The sequence below is a fragment of the Gekko japonicus genome, unplaced genomic scaffold (assembly GCF_001447785.1).
Source record: "Gekko japonicus isolate JY-2015 unplaced genomic scaffold, Gekko_japonicus_V1.1 scaffold2425, whole genome shotgun sequence".
Lineage (NCBI taxonomy): Eukaryota > Metazoa > Chordata > Lepidosauria > Squamata > Gekkonidae > Gekko > Gekko japonicus.
The window spans coordinates 30,580-46,817 of record NW_015162551.1 but is presented as its reverse complement, the minus strand read 5'-3'; the positions used below and the strand labels follow the sequence as shown (position 1 = coordinate 46,817).

The 16,238-nt window shown below is 45.7% G+C and overlaps 1 protein-coding gene across 1 annotated transcript; it reads left to right on the top strand.

The window, feature by feature from the left end:
• Nucleotides 1–529: 529 nt before the first annotated feature.
• RERGL (RERG/RAS-like) lies at nt 530–16,019 on the top strand. The gene is made up of 5 exons (XM_015406353.1): nt 530–605; nt 4,167–4,223; nt 7,833–7,906; nt 13,276–13,424; nt 15,737–16,019. The coding sequence occupies exons 1-5, from the start codon at nt 554–556 to the stop codon at nt 16,017–16,019; spliced, it is 615 nt and encodes a 204-aa protein (XP_015261839.1). The 5' UTR covers nt 530–553.
• Nucleotides 16,020–16,238: the final 219 nt, after the last annotated feature.

The window sequence follows — 16,238 nt, the reverse complement described above, 5'->3', positions numbered from 1 at the left end:
TAGGAATTCAGGTGGTTTTGCATAAGTATGAAGGAGGACATCGATTTTAAGTCTCTCTGTGCTGGGGCAGGGAGGGGGGTGTTACCAGAGACCTTTCGAGTAGGAAGCCCCAAAAAAGAACATTGCAGGCGAGGTAACAAACCCAGGAGGTCAATTTCACAAAAACCCTGGGGTCAGTTTCACATTTTCTTTCATCTGCAGGTCCCAGCTCTAACCAGCCAGAAAGAAATTGACCAGTACATTCAGATCCTTATAGTGGACTCCGGTCTAAACTCATGGACAACTTGAAATCAATGGTCTGGGAGAAAAAAGGAATGAACTAACACCCATCCTTCTAACTACGATCACAGGCAGGAGTGATTTCTTAGTTTCTTTCTCTGGGGGGGGAAAAACCCTCTCAGAGGGGTGGGCGGATTTTTGAACTGCGTTGCTATGGAATGTTACCAGCCGTCGTATAACAGGCGCTGTCTGCGTGAGTCCTGCCTGAAAGTTTGCAGTTTGGATCACTTGAGTCCCCTGCAAACTCTCCTGAGGTCGCCTGCGAGCTTCAAGGATGAATGAGCTCAAGGTGGCAGTCCTGGGCAGCGAAGGAACGGGAAAATCTGGTAAGATCCCTCCCTCACTCCAATTTGCTGGCATTGGGCTAGCAGAGGCTGGTTAGGATCGGACGCAAGAGCCCCATCCGTCTTTCCTCCCAGACTGATTTGATCCCCAGGCGGCTTGTTTTTAAAACTTAAGAAAAGCCTGCACTAGCTACTGGACTCCAGGTGTCTTTTTCTGGGTGGTCTGTTCTTGTGCATTCGCATATGTCTCCGGTTCTCAGTCTGTGTTATGCAATGGATATGATACTTCTGTGTATAGATATTCTTTAAAAATCTTTATCATACGTTTATTTCTTTAAAAAGAAAGAAAGAAAGACACCTTTTTACTGAAATGCTGATGTGCCAACTTGGCATACTGCCTCTGCTCCCGTGCCCTCAACGATACTTTAACACAAAACTGTTTACATGAAGAGGCACTATACTGAGTCAGACCATTTGTTTGTTAGTCAGTCCTGTCTGCTCTGACAGGTGGCTGTTCAACAGAGTATCAAAGCTGAAGTCTTCCGCATCATCTACTACCTGATCCTTTTAAGTGGAGATTCCGGGGACTGAACTGGGGAACTTTTGCTACCAGATGTTTTACCACTGAATCATCCCTCCCCCCCCAGAGTTTAACAGGCTAACACTGCAATGCATTGTTTCAGTGGGCTTAGACTAGTGTAAGCAGTTTGGGCTTAGACTAGAGAGCCAGTTTGGTGTAGTGGTTAGGAGTGTGGACTCTAATCTGGGGAAAAAAGGGTTTGAGTCCCCACGCCTCCACATGCAGCTGCTGGTGTGACCTTGGGTCAGTCACAAGCAATGCTCCCTCTAAGCTTTGGAGTCTTGTGAGCAACAATTCTACTTTGTGAGCTACTGACATCAAAGTTGTGAGCGAGTGATTTGGCTACTGAATAAATTAGTTTTCTCTGGAGCCATCCTTCCTGAGCTAAGACGAAATTGGGTGAGCCAGAGGCTAAAAAACTGTGAGCTAGCTCACACTAACTCAGCTTAGAGGGAACACTGGTCACAAGTTCTCTCGGAGCTGTTCTCTCAGGAGCAGTCCTCAAAAGAGCTCACAGGGTATCTGTTGTGGGGAGGGGGAGGGAAAGGAGTTTGTAAGCTGCTGTGAGACTACTCCTTTCATTCCCCACGCCTCCACTTGCAGCTGCTGGATGACCTTGGGCAAGCCAGAGTTCTGACAAGAGCTGTCCTTGAAAGGCGGTTCTTGAAAGAGCTCTCTCAGCCCCACCTACCTCACAGGGTGTCTGTTTTGGGGAGAGGAAGGGAAAGGAGTTTGTAAGACACTCTGAGGCTGTTTTCGCACTAGAGCTGCCTCGATGTTGCGCCGCCGTTTGCCCCAATACTATTGGTCAATTTCACACCCGAAGCTGCAGGGCTGCATTTTGACTTGCAGCTTCACCCGATTTCCCTTGCATTTTTGTAATCCTGTTTTTTGAGGATCACGAAACTGCGGAGGAAATTGGGCGAAGCTGTGGGTCAAATGCAGCCCCGCGGCTTCGGGTGTGAAATTGACCAATAGTATCGGGGCAAACGGTGGCACAACATCGAGGCAGCTCTAGTGCGAAATCAGCCTGAGACTCCGAGTGAAGGGCGGGGTATAAATCCAATCTCTTCTCTTCTTCTTCAGCTAGTGAAGGGTGGGGTATAAATCCAATCTCTTTCCGGTTTGGGGTGGGGGCCCCCCCCCCCCCCGCATTTTCCATGATTAGAAATTTTTTTCCCTACCTCAAATTCTACCTGTCATTCTATCATTAAAGGAAGAGGAGCGGAGCAAATAAGGGGGCAACTAATCCAAGAGGATGGTGCATGGGAGAGAGTGAAAAATGGGTTAGAATAAGAGCTGGAATGGGTTCTGAACTGTGGAAGATCTCAGCATTCAATGGTGTTTACATGTTCACCAAAAAAATTTCTTTTGAAATCCAGCATTCAGTGTTGGATTTGAAGTCTGAAAATGGCGAACCGTTTTAGAAGTTATACTTGAATGCTGAGATGCTAAGCTGAAATTTGATACGATGGCAATTGGAGGAAAAGCCCACGGGAAGTAAAAAACAATTTTTTAAAAAAAATACCTGAGGATTTAAATTTAGAGAACTTGATTTTGAAGCTCTGGAATGTTCAGAAACAATTTTAATAGACAAAGATTTATTTCTTGAGAAAAATTCAGTGCTAAACAGCTCAAAACATACTCCAGTTATTATTATTTATTTATCTTATGACAGAGTTACCCACAGGAAGCATATAATAATACAAAGCACATTACCAAGTTGATACAATGGGTATGCAGAGCGACTGGGCAATCCCCCTAGATACTAATAACTAAATTTTCCATCCACTCAATCCCAGCTGGGGAGAGTTCAAAGAGCTCCATCACATCTCCCTGGAAAGCATGATGCTCACATTCTTGTGACAGATGAAAAATAGTTTGGCGGGCTGCACCACAATCGCATTTGGGTTCTGGTATTTTGCCCCGTTTAAACAACAGGTCTACACAGCTGGCAAAGCCTGTTTTTATTCTGTTAGGTGTCTTCCATATTTTACGTGGCAAGTCAAATCCTGTGAACCTCTCATTGGTGTTTATCAGGTTGTGGATATTGGGTGGAACTGATTGTATCCATGTTCACAATCATTCATTCCCTAGATCAAAATGTTGTGATTCGCAGATCAAAATTTCATGATTCGCAGATCCTACTGCTGAGTGTTGGAATCTTAGTCTGGATAGGCCTGCATCAGCCATGTCTTTGTGGATGGGCAACTCTCTGTTTTCAGTGATCTCTCTATATTCACAAAGAAAATTACCTTGTCTTCAGAGATGTGGGGGAGTGATGTGGCACAACGTGGGTAGCCAGTAGGTCAAGAGTGGGTTTAATACATCTGCTGATGGTTCTCATTGTTGTATTGAGTTGGACATCAAGTTTGTGGACATGGGGGCTGTTGAGCCACACGGAAGCACCGTATTCTGCAGTTCTATACACCAACCCCAAAGCTGAGCATCTAAGTGTTGTAACAGATGCACTCCGAGTTGTACCACATAATGTTGACTGGATTGGGGAGTGATCCTGGATGGTGTGGAAAAGAAAATGCAATCTAGAACTAACTTTTTCTGAAAATCCTGTGCAAAAACATCTTAGAGAGCCATTAGTGGAAGGGCCATGGCTCAATAGTAAATAGATGAGTATCTGCTGTATAAGCAGAAGGTTCCAGGTTCAATCCCCAGCTTCTCCAGTTGAGAAGGACGAGGTGGTAGGTGATGTGAAAGACCACTGCCTGAGACCCTGGAGAGTCACTGCTAATCAGAGTAGAAAATACTGACGGTGATGGACAAACGGTCTGATTCACTGGAGGGCAGTTTCGTGGGTTAGTGACATTTATTTATTTTTGTTCCCGGGTGATGCTACTCCTGTGTTTGGTTTCATCCTAGAATCCCAATGTGTATTGTAGGATTGTCCGAGCTGAACCCTCCCTGTCAGGCAGATAACTTGAGAAACTGGGCACAAACAGTCGACTCAACATGTAAAGTCCACCAGCAGGTAATTTCTCATACTGGATTCTGTTCTGTCATTGCAGCCCTCACAGTGCGCTTTCTCACCCGACGTTTTATTGGAGAATACGCCTCTGACTCTGGTAAGTCCTCCATTAAGTCTGGAAGGTTGTATCCTGGGAAGGCAACGTATGAGTTCAATTAAGCCCACACCAGTGATGATGACCCTATTAGAGAACAACTATCTGCATGGTAATCAAGGAGAAGAAGTCACGTATGGGCCAGTTATAACCATGCTATCAGTGGGACATTGTGAAGGTCTGTGGCTCTGTGATACAACACGTGCCTTGCATGCAGAAGATCCCACACTCAGTCTCTGGACTCTCCAGTTAAAAAGGACCCTGGAGAGCTGCTGCTGCTGCTCAGAGTAGACAATACCAAGCTAGATGAACCAATGGCCTTGCTTTGTAGAAAACAACTCCATATTCTTAGCGGGCATGGCACATTTTTCAGCTCCTACACTTATGTGGGCCATGACCAGGATGACCCAGGCTAGCCTGATCTCTACAGATCTTGGAAGCTAAGTGGGGTCAGCTGTGGTTAGTACTTGGATGGGAGACCACTGAGGAGGTCAGAGGAAAGAGATGGCAAACCACCTCTGGTTTTCTCTTGTCTCGAAAACCAACAGGGCTGCCCCAACTTATGTTGGAAGTGCAAATCAAATATAGGGACCTTCTACCATATGTGGTGGAAATGTAGTAAAATACAAGGTTACTGGAAAATGGTACGGAAGATAATTCAAGAAATTCTGGGGAAAAATTAGCACTAAAACCTGAAATATACCTGTTAAATATAATCCCGGATATAAAGTGCAAGAAGCATATTTAATAGTTTATATAATAACTGCTGCTCGAATATTATTGGCTAAAAATTGGAAATCTGGAATAATACCCTCGAGAGAAGAATTAACATGGAAGATATTAGAATTAGCACAAATGGATAATCTGAGTTTGAAACTAAAAAATAAAAATGAGAAGGTACATGAGAAGAGATGGTTAAAGGTGTATAAGTGGCTCGAGTAAGGACTCTACTATATATGTAAGATGTACAGATGGAATGTCTGATTTGTAAAACTGAAAATAAAAAATTTAATAAAAAAAGAAAGAAAACCAACAGTTGACTGTGATTTGACAGCACTTTCTACCACTACTACACTTATCAGGACCTCGGTCATGAACAGTGTTCCTTCTAAGCTGAGTTAGTGTGAGCCAGCTCACAGTTTTTTAGCCTCCAGCTCACACATTTCTGTCTTAGCTCAGGAAAGATGGCTCCAGAGCAGACTAATTTATGCAGCAGCCAAATCGCTTGCTCATGACTTTAATGCCGGCAGCTCACAAAGTAGAATTTTTGCTCACAAGACTCCACAGCTTAGAGGGAACATTGGTCATGAAGCTTGGTTGCATCAGTTCATGCATTGGGTGGGGGGTAATGTGGTCCCACAACCAATGCTCCCTCTAACCTGTGGAGTCCTCTGAGCAAAAATTCTATTTTGTGAGCTACTACTGGCATTATAGTTGTGAGTGAGCCATTTGGCTACTGCATACAACAATTTGCTTTGGAGCCATCCTTCCTGAATGAAGACAAAAATGTGTGAGCTGGAGGCTAAAAAACTGTGAGCTAGCTCACACTAACTCAGCTTAGAGGGAACACTGGTAGCTACCAGGCTGGCCCACAAAGTGGTATCTGGACGAGGCGACTGTTTGTGCACTTCAGTCTTTGTAGCTCTCAGGGGGAGCACAGTTTTTGGTCTCTTCGTTCCCTAATCCTCTTGGGGTATGTGAGCAAACACCTCTTTCCTACATTAAACAGATAATCTTGTGATGACCTTTTAGAACATTAAAAGAATGTGGGAGTTGACCTTAAAGGAAGCTCATGTACATGAGCACATATACAGGCACACAAGTATATGGAGAATTTTTTTCTAAAAGGATGTGATTGTGAATCGGGATGCACACATCAGTAAAGCATTTGACAAAGTTTCTCATGATCTCCTTGAGGATAAGCTGGTTAGGTGCGGGCTGGGTGGTGCAACCGTTGGATGGATTCATGGTTGGTTGAAAAATCATACCCAATGAGTGCTTGTAAATGGCTCTGTGTCTACGTGGAGGGAAGTCTGGAGTGGAGTGCCGCAGGGCTCAGTCCTGGACCCGGTGTTGTTCAGTGTTTTTATAAATGACCTGGAGGAAGACATAGAGGGGATGCTTATCAGATCTGCAGATGACACAAAGCTGGGTGTGATTGCTAATTCTGAAGAAGATAGAGTCAGAATTCAAAATGATCTAGATAGGCTGGAGCAGTGGGCTGAGACAAATAAAATGAATTTCAAGGGAGATAAGTGCAAAGTCTTATACTTAGATATAAAAAATGAAAGGCACAGATATAGAATGGGAGAGACTTGGCTTGACAGCAGCACATGCGAAAAGGATCTAGGTGTTCTGGTTGATCACAAGCTAAACATGAGCCTACAGTGTGATGTGACTGCGAAGAAAGCTAATGCAATCTTAGGGTGCATTAATAGAAGCATTGTGTCCAGATCATGGGAGGTGGTAGTTCCGCTCACCTGGAATACTGTGTCCAGTTTTGGGCACCACATTTTAGGAAGGATGTTGACAAGCTCGAGCGTGTCCAGAGGAGGGCAACCAGGATGTTGAAAGGGTTGGAATCCAAGTCTTATGAGGAAAGGCTGAAAGAGTTGGGTATGTTTAGCCTGGGAAAGAGAAGGCTTAGAGGGGACATGATTGCAGTCTTCAAGTATTTGAAGGGCTGTCGCGTAGAAGATGGAGCAGATCTATTCTCTCTTGCTCCGGATTGCAAGACTAGATCTAATGGGTGGAAATTACAAGGGAGTCATTACCGGCTAAATATCAGGAGAAACTTCCCAACTGTAAGAGTGGTTGAGCAGTGGAACAGACTGCCTCGGGAGGTGGGGGATGCTCCTTCACTGGACGTTTTCAAGTGGAGGCTGGACGACCATCTTTCGGGTATGTTGTAGGGCTATCTTTCGGCTATGCTCCTGCAGAGTGCAGGGGGTTGGACTAGATGACCTGCAAGGTCCCTTCCAACTCTAACATTCTATGATTCTATGATAAGTGGGTCTGAAAAGCATGGAAAGAAGGTGCAAGCGGGGGGGGGGAAGCCCTTCTCCCCTTTCTAATGCTTTGAGAGAAAGGAAGTAACATCAACATTTCCATGGTACTAGTGAAAGGAGTCGCGGTGGCTCAGAGGTTAAGACGCTGAGCTGCAGACTGGAAGGTCGGTAGCTCGGAAGTTTGAGACCCGAGTGCTGCGTGATGGAGTGAACTCCTGTCTCTGGCCCCAGCTCCTGCCAACCTAGCAGTTCGAAAGCAAGAAATTGCAAGTAATAGGTACTGTTTTGGTGGGGAGGTAACAGCATTCTGTGCGCCTCAGCGTTTGGTCATGCCGGCCACATGACCACGGAAACGTCTACGGACAGTGCTGGCTCTTCAGCTTGGAAACGGAGATGAGCACTGCTCCCTATAGTCGGATTCAACTGGCTTTCGAGCGAGGGAAACCTTGACCTTTACTAGTGAAAGGAGTTAGAGGTAGTATCACTGTTAGTTAAGCACCAAAGCCAGCCAGACTTTGTGGCAGTGGCCTCGGTGTCATAGCACCTCTGCGTACGCATACACATGAGCCACCATGATTGTATTTCTTTCTCTGTTGCCTTACAGAATGCATCTATACCAAACATATGTGCCTGGATGGGAAGCAAATTAACCTGGAAATATATGACCCCTGTTCACAAGTAAGTTTCTTTCTTTTTTTAAGCAGACTCTAATTTAAGTCCAGCCAGTCCTAAAGGTCTTTCGGATGCTTTGCATGGTGGGAAAGTAAAGGAAAAAGGGACTTACAGCGCAGTCCTAAACAAAGTTCCACCCTGACAGTTTGGTGTAGTGGTTAAGAGTGGCGGACTCTAATCTGGAGAGACAGGTTTGGTTCCTTACTCCTCCACATGCAGCAGCTTGTGTGACCTTGGGTCAGTTACAAGTTATTTCACAGCTATTCTCTTAAGAGCCATTCTCTCAGAGCTCTCCCAGTCTCAGCTGCCTCACAGGGTGTCTGTTGCGGGGAGAGGAAGGAAAGGAGATTGTCAACTATTCTGAGACTCCAAGTGAAGGGCGGGGTATAAATCCAATCTCCTCCTCCTCCTCCTTCTTCTTCCATGCTGTTTTCCGAAGCAGTCACATGATGTCAGCTTCTGTTCATTCTGTTGCCATGTTTCCCCACACACACTTTTCTGTGATCCTTCCCAAACTTGCTTTGATACAATCTTTTTGGAAAGATAATAGCCAAACTGCCTGGGTGCCACTTGGATGGCACATCCCACTTGCTTTGGCACCATTTGCCTTACCTCAGTTCCTATGGTGCTGTCCCTCCCACACTAGAGGGCTTTGGGGCTTTAAATATGGTAATAGATACATAATCTACAGCAATATAATATTATCACAGTCCAGTGCAATGACACACTGGTTCCCAGTGCAGAGGAACTTCTGTGTGGATGCTCCGTTGCCACTGCAAATGCCTTTCTGTTGACAGCGGTAATGAGAGAATTGTCTTTATGCAGAAACAGTCCCTATTCTCAAGCCCAAGCAGGTCCATGTGCCTTCTAGAGCAGGGGTGTCAAACATGCGGCCCAGGGGCCAGATCAGGACCCCAGAGGGCTTCTCTCAGGTCCGCAAGGGACTGGCTGTCTCCTGCTTCTTCCTCCAGTTCTGCTGCTGCCGCTGCATCATAACTTGCTTTTCCAGACTCTCTCAATCGCTCAGGAGAGATAGATAGGCAAGCTTCTGCTCCCTGCACTGGGCTTGAGGCTCCTCCCCCTCCCAGATTGCAACAGCACATTTTGATGCAATAATTCAGAGAAAGTAGGGTCAGTTATCAGAGACTGTAAAATAAACAAAATATTGCAAGAATGCTGATGTGTCAAGCATCTTTTTATTTTAAGTTTTTTTTTAAAAAAAAAAATATCTTTGTGTTTATGTCCTTTATCAAGTCTATATCTCCGCTCCTTGGCATTATATTTTATGACACACATGGCCCGGCCCGACAAAGTCTATTTTATGTCAAATCTGTCCCTCCATAACAAATGAGTTCGACACCCCTGGTCTAGAGTGTATGACTTATCATAAGAACATAGGGACATAAGAGATGCCAATGTTGAATCAGGCCAAAGGCCTATCCAGTCCAACACTCTGTATCACACAGTGGCCAGAAATACCAGGTGCCATCAGGAAGTCCACCAGTGGGGCCAGGACATTAGAAGCCCTCCCAGTGGTGCCCCCCCCCCCCCAAGCACCAAGATGACAGAGCATCACTTGCCCCAGAGTCCCTATCTATACCTTGTGGCTAATAGCCACTGATGGACCTCTGCTCCATATGCTTATCTAATTCCCTTTTGAAGCCGTCCATGCTTGTAGCCGCCACCACTTCCTGTGGCAGTGAATTCCAAGTGTTAATCACTCTTTGGGTGAAGAAGTACTTCCTCTTTTCCGTTCTAACCCGACCAATCCGTTCTAACTCTCGTTTGGAGAGTTATTTTTCATTTTAGAAATATTGGTCTATTTGTAACGAACATCATCTATTAGGGATGGCCTTCAGTTTTGCTTCTCACACCACCACCAACCTGCCATGCTCAGAGTCACCGTCACAAAGAGCTGATTTGTTTTACAGGGTCACATAAGTCATGATGACGATAATGATCTTGGAAAGCTCCGGGGAAGCCTCACATGGGCAGGGCTGCCATGTGGGTGGAGCTTGGAGCATTACCACTTGGGTGTCAATGGCCATTGGTTGCTCTTTAAAACCAGAACTTCCATACTTCAAACAGGCACTGTTCTGTCACAGTTTTTCAAAAAAGGTCATAGGCGATGAACCAAAGAGGCACCCATTGGCCCCAGTCTGGTTCTGGCTAGGGTGGCTAGCCTCCACTGGATCTCCCAGAATTACACACACACACAGCAGTTCCTTTATTGGCATTTCACAGAGATAAAAACATAGTATCTGGGAAATAAAATTCAGATTCTACATAAAATACAATTTCTGTTAAAAGATACCCTGCGTTGAAGACTTACAGAATTTTACTACGTATAGAAGCAGCAGCTCGTAAAAACTTTGCCACAAGTTCAATTATGTTACTCCCAGATTTACCGCTGGTCCCCAGATCACCTCCCCTGGAGACAATGGCTGCTTTGGAAGGTGGACTCTATGGCATTATACCCAGGTGAGGTCCTTCCCCTCCACAAACCCCACCCTCCCCCAGGCTCCACCCCCAAAATCTCCAGGTGTTTCCCAACCTGGAACTGGCAACCCTAGTTGTGGCCTTGAGTGCACATCCATTGGGATCTGAGTCATATTATTTAGGAATGAGATGTCAGGAATGACATCTAGTGTGTGCCAGTCAATGCTCACTCTAAGCTCTGGAGTCCTGTGAGCAAAAATTCTACTCTGTGAGCTACTGGCCTTAAAGTTGTGAGTGAGTGATTTGGCTACTGCATAAATGAGTTTGCTCTGGAGCCCATCCTTCCTGAGCTAAGACCAAAAAAATTGTGAGCCGGAAGCTAAAAAATGGTGAGCTAGCTCACACTAACTCAGCATAGAGGAAATACTGGTGCCAGTGCTGTCCTAAGGAGAGTTAGACCCTTCTAGGCACACTGATCTTGAAGCGTGCAACTCTGTTTAGCATTTCGCTGCACGTCTTTGGCAGGGGTCTTTTCGTAGAAAAAGAGCTGCAGGAGCTCATTAGCATATGCAACGCCCCCTGACATCACTGGAAGTGATGTCAGAAGGGGAAGCAAAAGGGGGGGGGAAGACATCTTCAAAAGCCTCCCCTTCCCTGGGGGGGGGAGTGAAGAGAGAAGGGGTTTAAATTTTAAACCCCTTCTCACTAGAGTTGGGCCGCAGAAGAAGGAAAGAAGGAAGGAAAGAGAGAGAGAGAGAAAGAGTCTCACTAGAGTTGGGCTGCAGAAGGAGGAAAGAAGGAAGGAAAGAGAGAGAGAGAGAGTAGAGAGAAGGAAAGGGGAAGGAAAAGAGAAGAAGGAAGGAAGGAAGAGAAGGGAATGAGAGAAAGAAAAGGAGGGAAAGAAAAGCAAAGGGGAAGGAAAGAAGGGAAAGAAAGAGGGCAAAGAGATGGGGGGAGGCTCCCCCCACTCAAGCCTCCGCCACCCCCCACGGATCCCTCACTTACCCATGGAGGCGGCAGGGGGGCCTCTTCTGGTCTCCTCCGGGCTGCAGCGCTCCAGCGCTGACCCAGGGAGGTGGTGGGGGGCTCTCCTGGCCTCCTCTGGGCAGCAGTGCTCTGGCGCTGACCCAAGGAGATGTGGGGGCTCTCCTGGCCTCCTCTGGGCCACAGCGCTCTGGCACAGGCCCCAAGAAGGCAGCAACAAGCATCTCCGGGGTTGCAGCACTCTGGCACGGGCCCTGGGAAGGCAGCGACGGGCCTCCTCGGGCCTCCCTGGGGCCGCAGTGCTTCAGCATGGGCCTGGAAGGCCTGCAACAGGCCATAGCGGGGGGGAGCTGGGGGCGGGGCTTGCTACCGCCACCATTTTGCCAGGTCCTGGGCTCCCGGAGCGGCGCTCCAGCATGCTCCGGCCCCAAAAGACCCCTGGTCTTTGGTGGTGTGTAATGTTCTCTGTGTTGCACCGGACATCTGGCAAAAATAGTACAAAGTGCAAAATCAGACCCAGAGCCTGTGCTCAGCATCTGTGGCCACTGCAGGCAATGAAACAAAGGTTGTCTGTGAGTTTTGGTAGTAATAATAATGATGATGATGAAAAAAACTTTACTGGCAAAAGCTCTTAATACAGGGAGTTTTATAGAAGGGCACAGACATGTTTGCTATAAAGACAAATATCATATGCAAAGAGATCTTATGAGGTTGGTTATTTGCAAGGCTTGGCTGAGCTAAGAAATTAGTCGAGGTACCTGTTGGCAGTGACAGGGCAGAAATTGAGAGCGTTCTATACAATAGAATCTGAAAGCCCGGACACAGATAAGATGCTATAATCCCATTGATTTAAATGGATTTTAAGCAACCAAAGAGTGTACAGAGCTGAAGTGAAAAAGCAATGCCAATGAACATGTGCAAAGTGATTTTCCTTTCTACTGAGAAACCACAAACTGGGTCCAAACCCAACAATCGGTATTAAGCACAGGGCAGTCCACACAATGCAATTCTGCAGAAGTATATTCTACGCCTTGAGAATTCCAGCTACTTTAAAAACAAAATCTTAAGGGAAAATCCAGAAGTGACATCAGTTTGCTCGTGGAATCTTGAAATCCAGGAATTTCTGATAATTCCAAGAAAGACATGACATCACGTCCAAGTTTTCCCCAGTAGTGACAAGACACCATTGCTAATGGTGCTCCCCATGTTCCCACTGCCCTACTCTCTGTCCTGGTGCAGGCACATAGCTACAGTGGGGCTTTTGGGGGCTCCACCCCCTTTCTTAAAGGCACAGCCACACAAGAATGTCTCCTGTAAATGCCTTTTTCAATCTTTTAAAACTTTTTTTAAAGGGGTGCACTCCTTTAAGCAGAGTGGGGTGCTGTAGTTGACTAATTCCCGCACTGAGCAAGGGAGTTGGAGTGGGTGACCTCCAGGATCCCTTCTAACTCTGTGTCAAGAAATTGGTCTCCTTTAAGAGAGTTTTTCTGCCTAAGTGTTAGCTTTCTTGACTATAGAAGTCATCACCCCCACATGCCGGTTTGTTATCAGAATTGCTGCTTAGGCTGGCAGAAGTTATTAACTTGCAGCAGTTGAGAACTGTCATCTAAAGAGGTTGACAGTTTGCAATTTAGAGATCTACCCAAGTAACAGCTTTCTAATGGCTAAATGGCTTTTCTTTCTGCACTAAGAACTTCAGCCTCACCAGGAAAACAAATTCTCCCACAAGCCACAAAATCCTGGCTACCAGCCTGGCTGTGTGTGTGTGTTGTGCTACATGCCCCTTTGGAGGCCAACCAGTTTACAAAACCAGATACTGGATTAGATGAACCTTTGGTCTGATCCATCAGGGGTCTTCTAATGAAGCACCTGTTGGCAGGCTTTTCTCAGTGCCATACCTATGTAGCTTCTCATGTCAATGGTCCCATTCATGGTTTTCTGTTGTCTTCCAGCCTCGGCAAGGGAAGTTGTCCCTGACAGATGAGCTCCACTGGGCTGACGGGTTTGTCATCGTGTATGACATCAGCGACAGAGCTTCCTTTGCTTTTGCAAAAGCCCTGCTGTACAGGATACGAGAGTGCCACGCAAGTGCTTCCAAAAGGCAAGTCATCAAATGATGGTGATTCTGAAGCCTGATATTAACATGAGGGGTGAAAGAGAGGGGGCAGCTGTCATTGCTTCTACCAGGGGCAATTCCCATCCTATTTGATTACAAGCGTTAAACATGTGGGAGCTCGAAACCACATCCTAATGCCAGAGCTTAATTGGATTGTGAATCATTGCCTCTTCCGCTGTAGATTGTAGTTCTCTGAGGAGTAAGCAGAGATCTTTAATGGAGAAATCTTTAAAGCTACAGTTCCCAGATTCAAGTCCAGTAGCATCTGAAAGACCAATGAGATTTCCAGGATATAAGCTTTCGTTAGTCAAAGGGCCTTTTGGCATTCAGTCTTTACTTGTGATTTTCCTGGAACTTGAGGCATTATGCCTTTGATTCAAATCATTTCCTTTCATTCTGCATATGTAATTATTCTTTGGCACTTTCTGTGGATTATGCTTTCTGTAGATTATACTTCCTGCATACTCACGGAAGTGTGTTTTGAGCCCCGATTGCTCTTATCCTGAGGACTCTAAACAAATATAAATGTTCAGCAATTGCCCATGAGGAAACTTGTTATCATGTAAATTGGCCGCCTGACATAGACCAAAGAGAAAGAGTCTGAAACAGGGGATATTTGCAGAAACAATTCTACTTTATTTTTTTTATTGTTATTTTTTCAAAACAATTTATGCCATACTGTTGCCAATAAAAGAAATACATAAACATGGTGGTACGTTTTAATAACATATGAAGACTAAATCATAGTTAGTGTGATATTTCAACAAAGAGATCTTCTGTAATACCCATGGTCACAAGCAGGGCTCTTTTTGTAGAAAAAGCCCAGCAGGAACTCATTAGCATAATAGGCCACACCCAATGTCCAAATCCAGGGCCTTTTTTTGTAGCAGGAACTCCTTTGCATGTGAGGCCACACACCCCTAATGTAGCCAATCCTAATGAGTTTCTGCTGTTGGGTGTGGCCTATTATGCTAATGAGTTCCTGCCTGGGCGTGGCCAACTTGGGAGCCAGCCGGAGCTCCGTTCCTGTGTGTTCCTGCGCAAAAATAGCCCTGGTCACAAGTCTTCAGAGTTAGAGGAGTAAGGATTGCAAAAAAATGTTTTTTCCCAACAGGCTTTTATAATAATGTTTCACATCAGTAACCATTTATGATATTGTGGGTTTGCCGGAAGTATATAATGTGTGGTGAGATACGAGAATATCGGAAACCAGATTGATTCAAATTTGAGATTGGAGGACTGAGATTGTGCTCTATGTACTTTATCTGCGATTTTTGCCATCACAAATTGTTCCCACACTTTTTCATGCCAAACGGATAACGTTGGTGGCAATTCTACTTTAAATAGTATCGATTTTAAAATGGAGCCGAACAAAGGTTGGCGGCAAAAGCACTTTGGGGAAGTGTGGGGCAACAGTGTGCTGGAATCGGTCTGAGTGCTGATCCCACTAAAATAAATGCAGAACTGAGAAGAAGCCCCGACACAAAGTGGTAGTGAAAGTGGAGGGAATGCAGAACAGAAGACTGAGATGTGCTCAGAAACTGAGGGAAAAGACAGGTGCAGAAAGGTCCAAAGCTGCCTTCTTTACAAAGGTGGCTTTGACTCAAAAGTTTATACCCTGGAAATCTTTTTGATCTTTAAGGCACTATTGGCTTTTACTCTTGTTGTTCTACTGCAGACCAATAAGGCTACCCACCTGAAACTACAATTCCCAGGTTTCTTTAAGGGAAGCTATGGCAGCTCAAGTAGGACAAACCTGATATTGTAATGTCATATAATGTTTAAATGGTTTTAAAAATGTTTTTATGTGTGGGCGTATGCCTGTCTGTGACCCGCCCTGAGCCCGCTTTTGTGGGGAGGGTGGGCTATAAATCGAAATAAATAAATAAATAAATAAATAAATATAGGAGAAAGAGGAGAAAGAGGAGAAGGAGAAGAGGAGGAAGAGGAGATTGGAATTATACCCTGCCCTTCACTCGGAGTCTCAGAGTGGCTCACAAATGCCTTTCCCTTCCCCTCCCAACAACATACACCCTGTGAGGTAGATGGGGCTGAGAGAAACTCTTTCCAGAACTGTCCTGAGAGAACAGCTCTGACAGAACTATGGGTTGCCCAAGGTCATCCAGCTGCTGCAAGTGGAGGAGAGGGGAATCAAACCCAGCTCTCCCAGATTAGAGTCCATGCACTTAACCACTACACCAAACTGGCTGTCTCTCACTACACCAAACTAGTTTATAGTATTCAGGGCTCGGTTTGCATGCTGAGTTCTCACCCATCTTCCTCTTCCCTTCCCTCAGAGCTTCAGAGTCTACTGTCGTTTTGGTCGGCAACAAGCAAGACCTGTGCCATATAAGAGAAGTTGGCTGGGAGGAAGGGCAGAAGCTGGCCCTGGATTACAAATGCCAATTCTGCGAACTGTCCGCAGCAGAACACAGCCAGGAAGTGGTGGCCATGTTCACCAAACTGCTGAAGAACACCACCTCTAACTCCAAAGGGAAGGAGAAGCGACGGCCCAGTGGGTCAAAGTCCATGGCCAAATTGATCAACACCATGTTTGGGAAGAGAAGGAAGTCTGTTTAGGTGAAAGTTCCATGATGCCCAATCTCTGCCGAAGACATATAGTAAAAAGAGAGTCCGAGATGTATGGTGACCATTCCAATACACTGGGTTTTTTAAGTGTTCCAGCTGAAGGGGAATCATGGGAGACTATGGAGGGGCTGACACACATGTGTTTATCACCTGAAGTCTTGTCGCTTGATGGCTTCTCAGGGAGACATATGAATCATCACCAATGAAAGG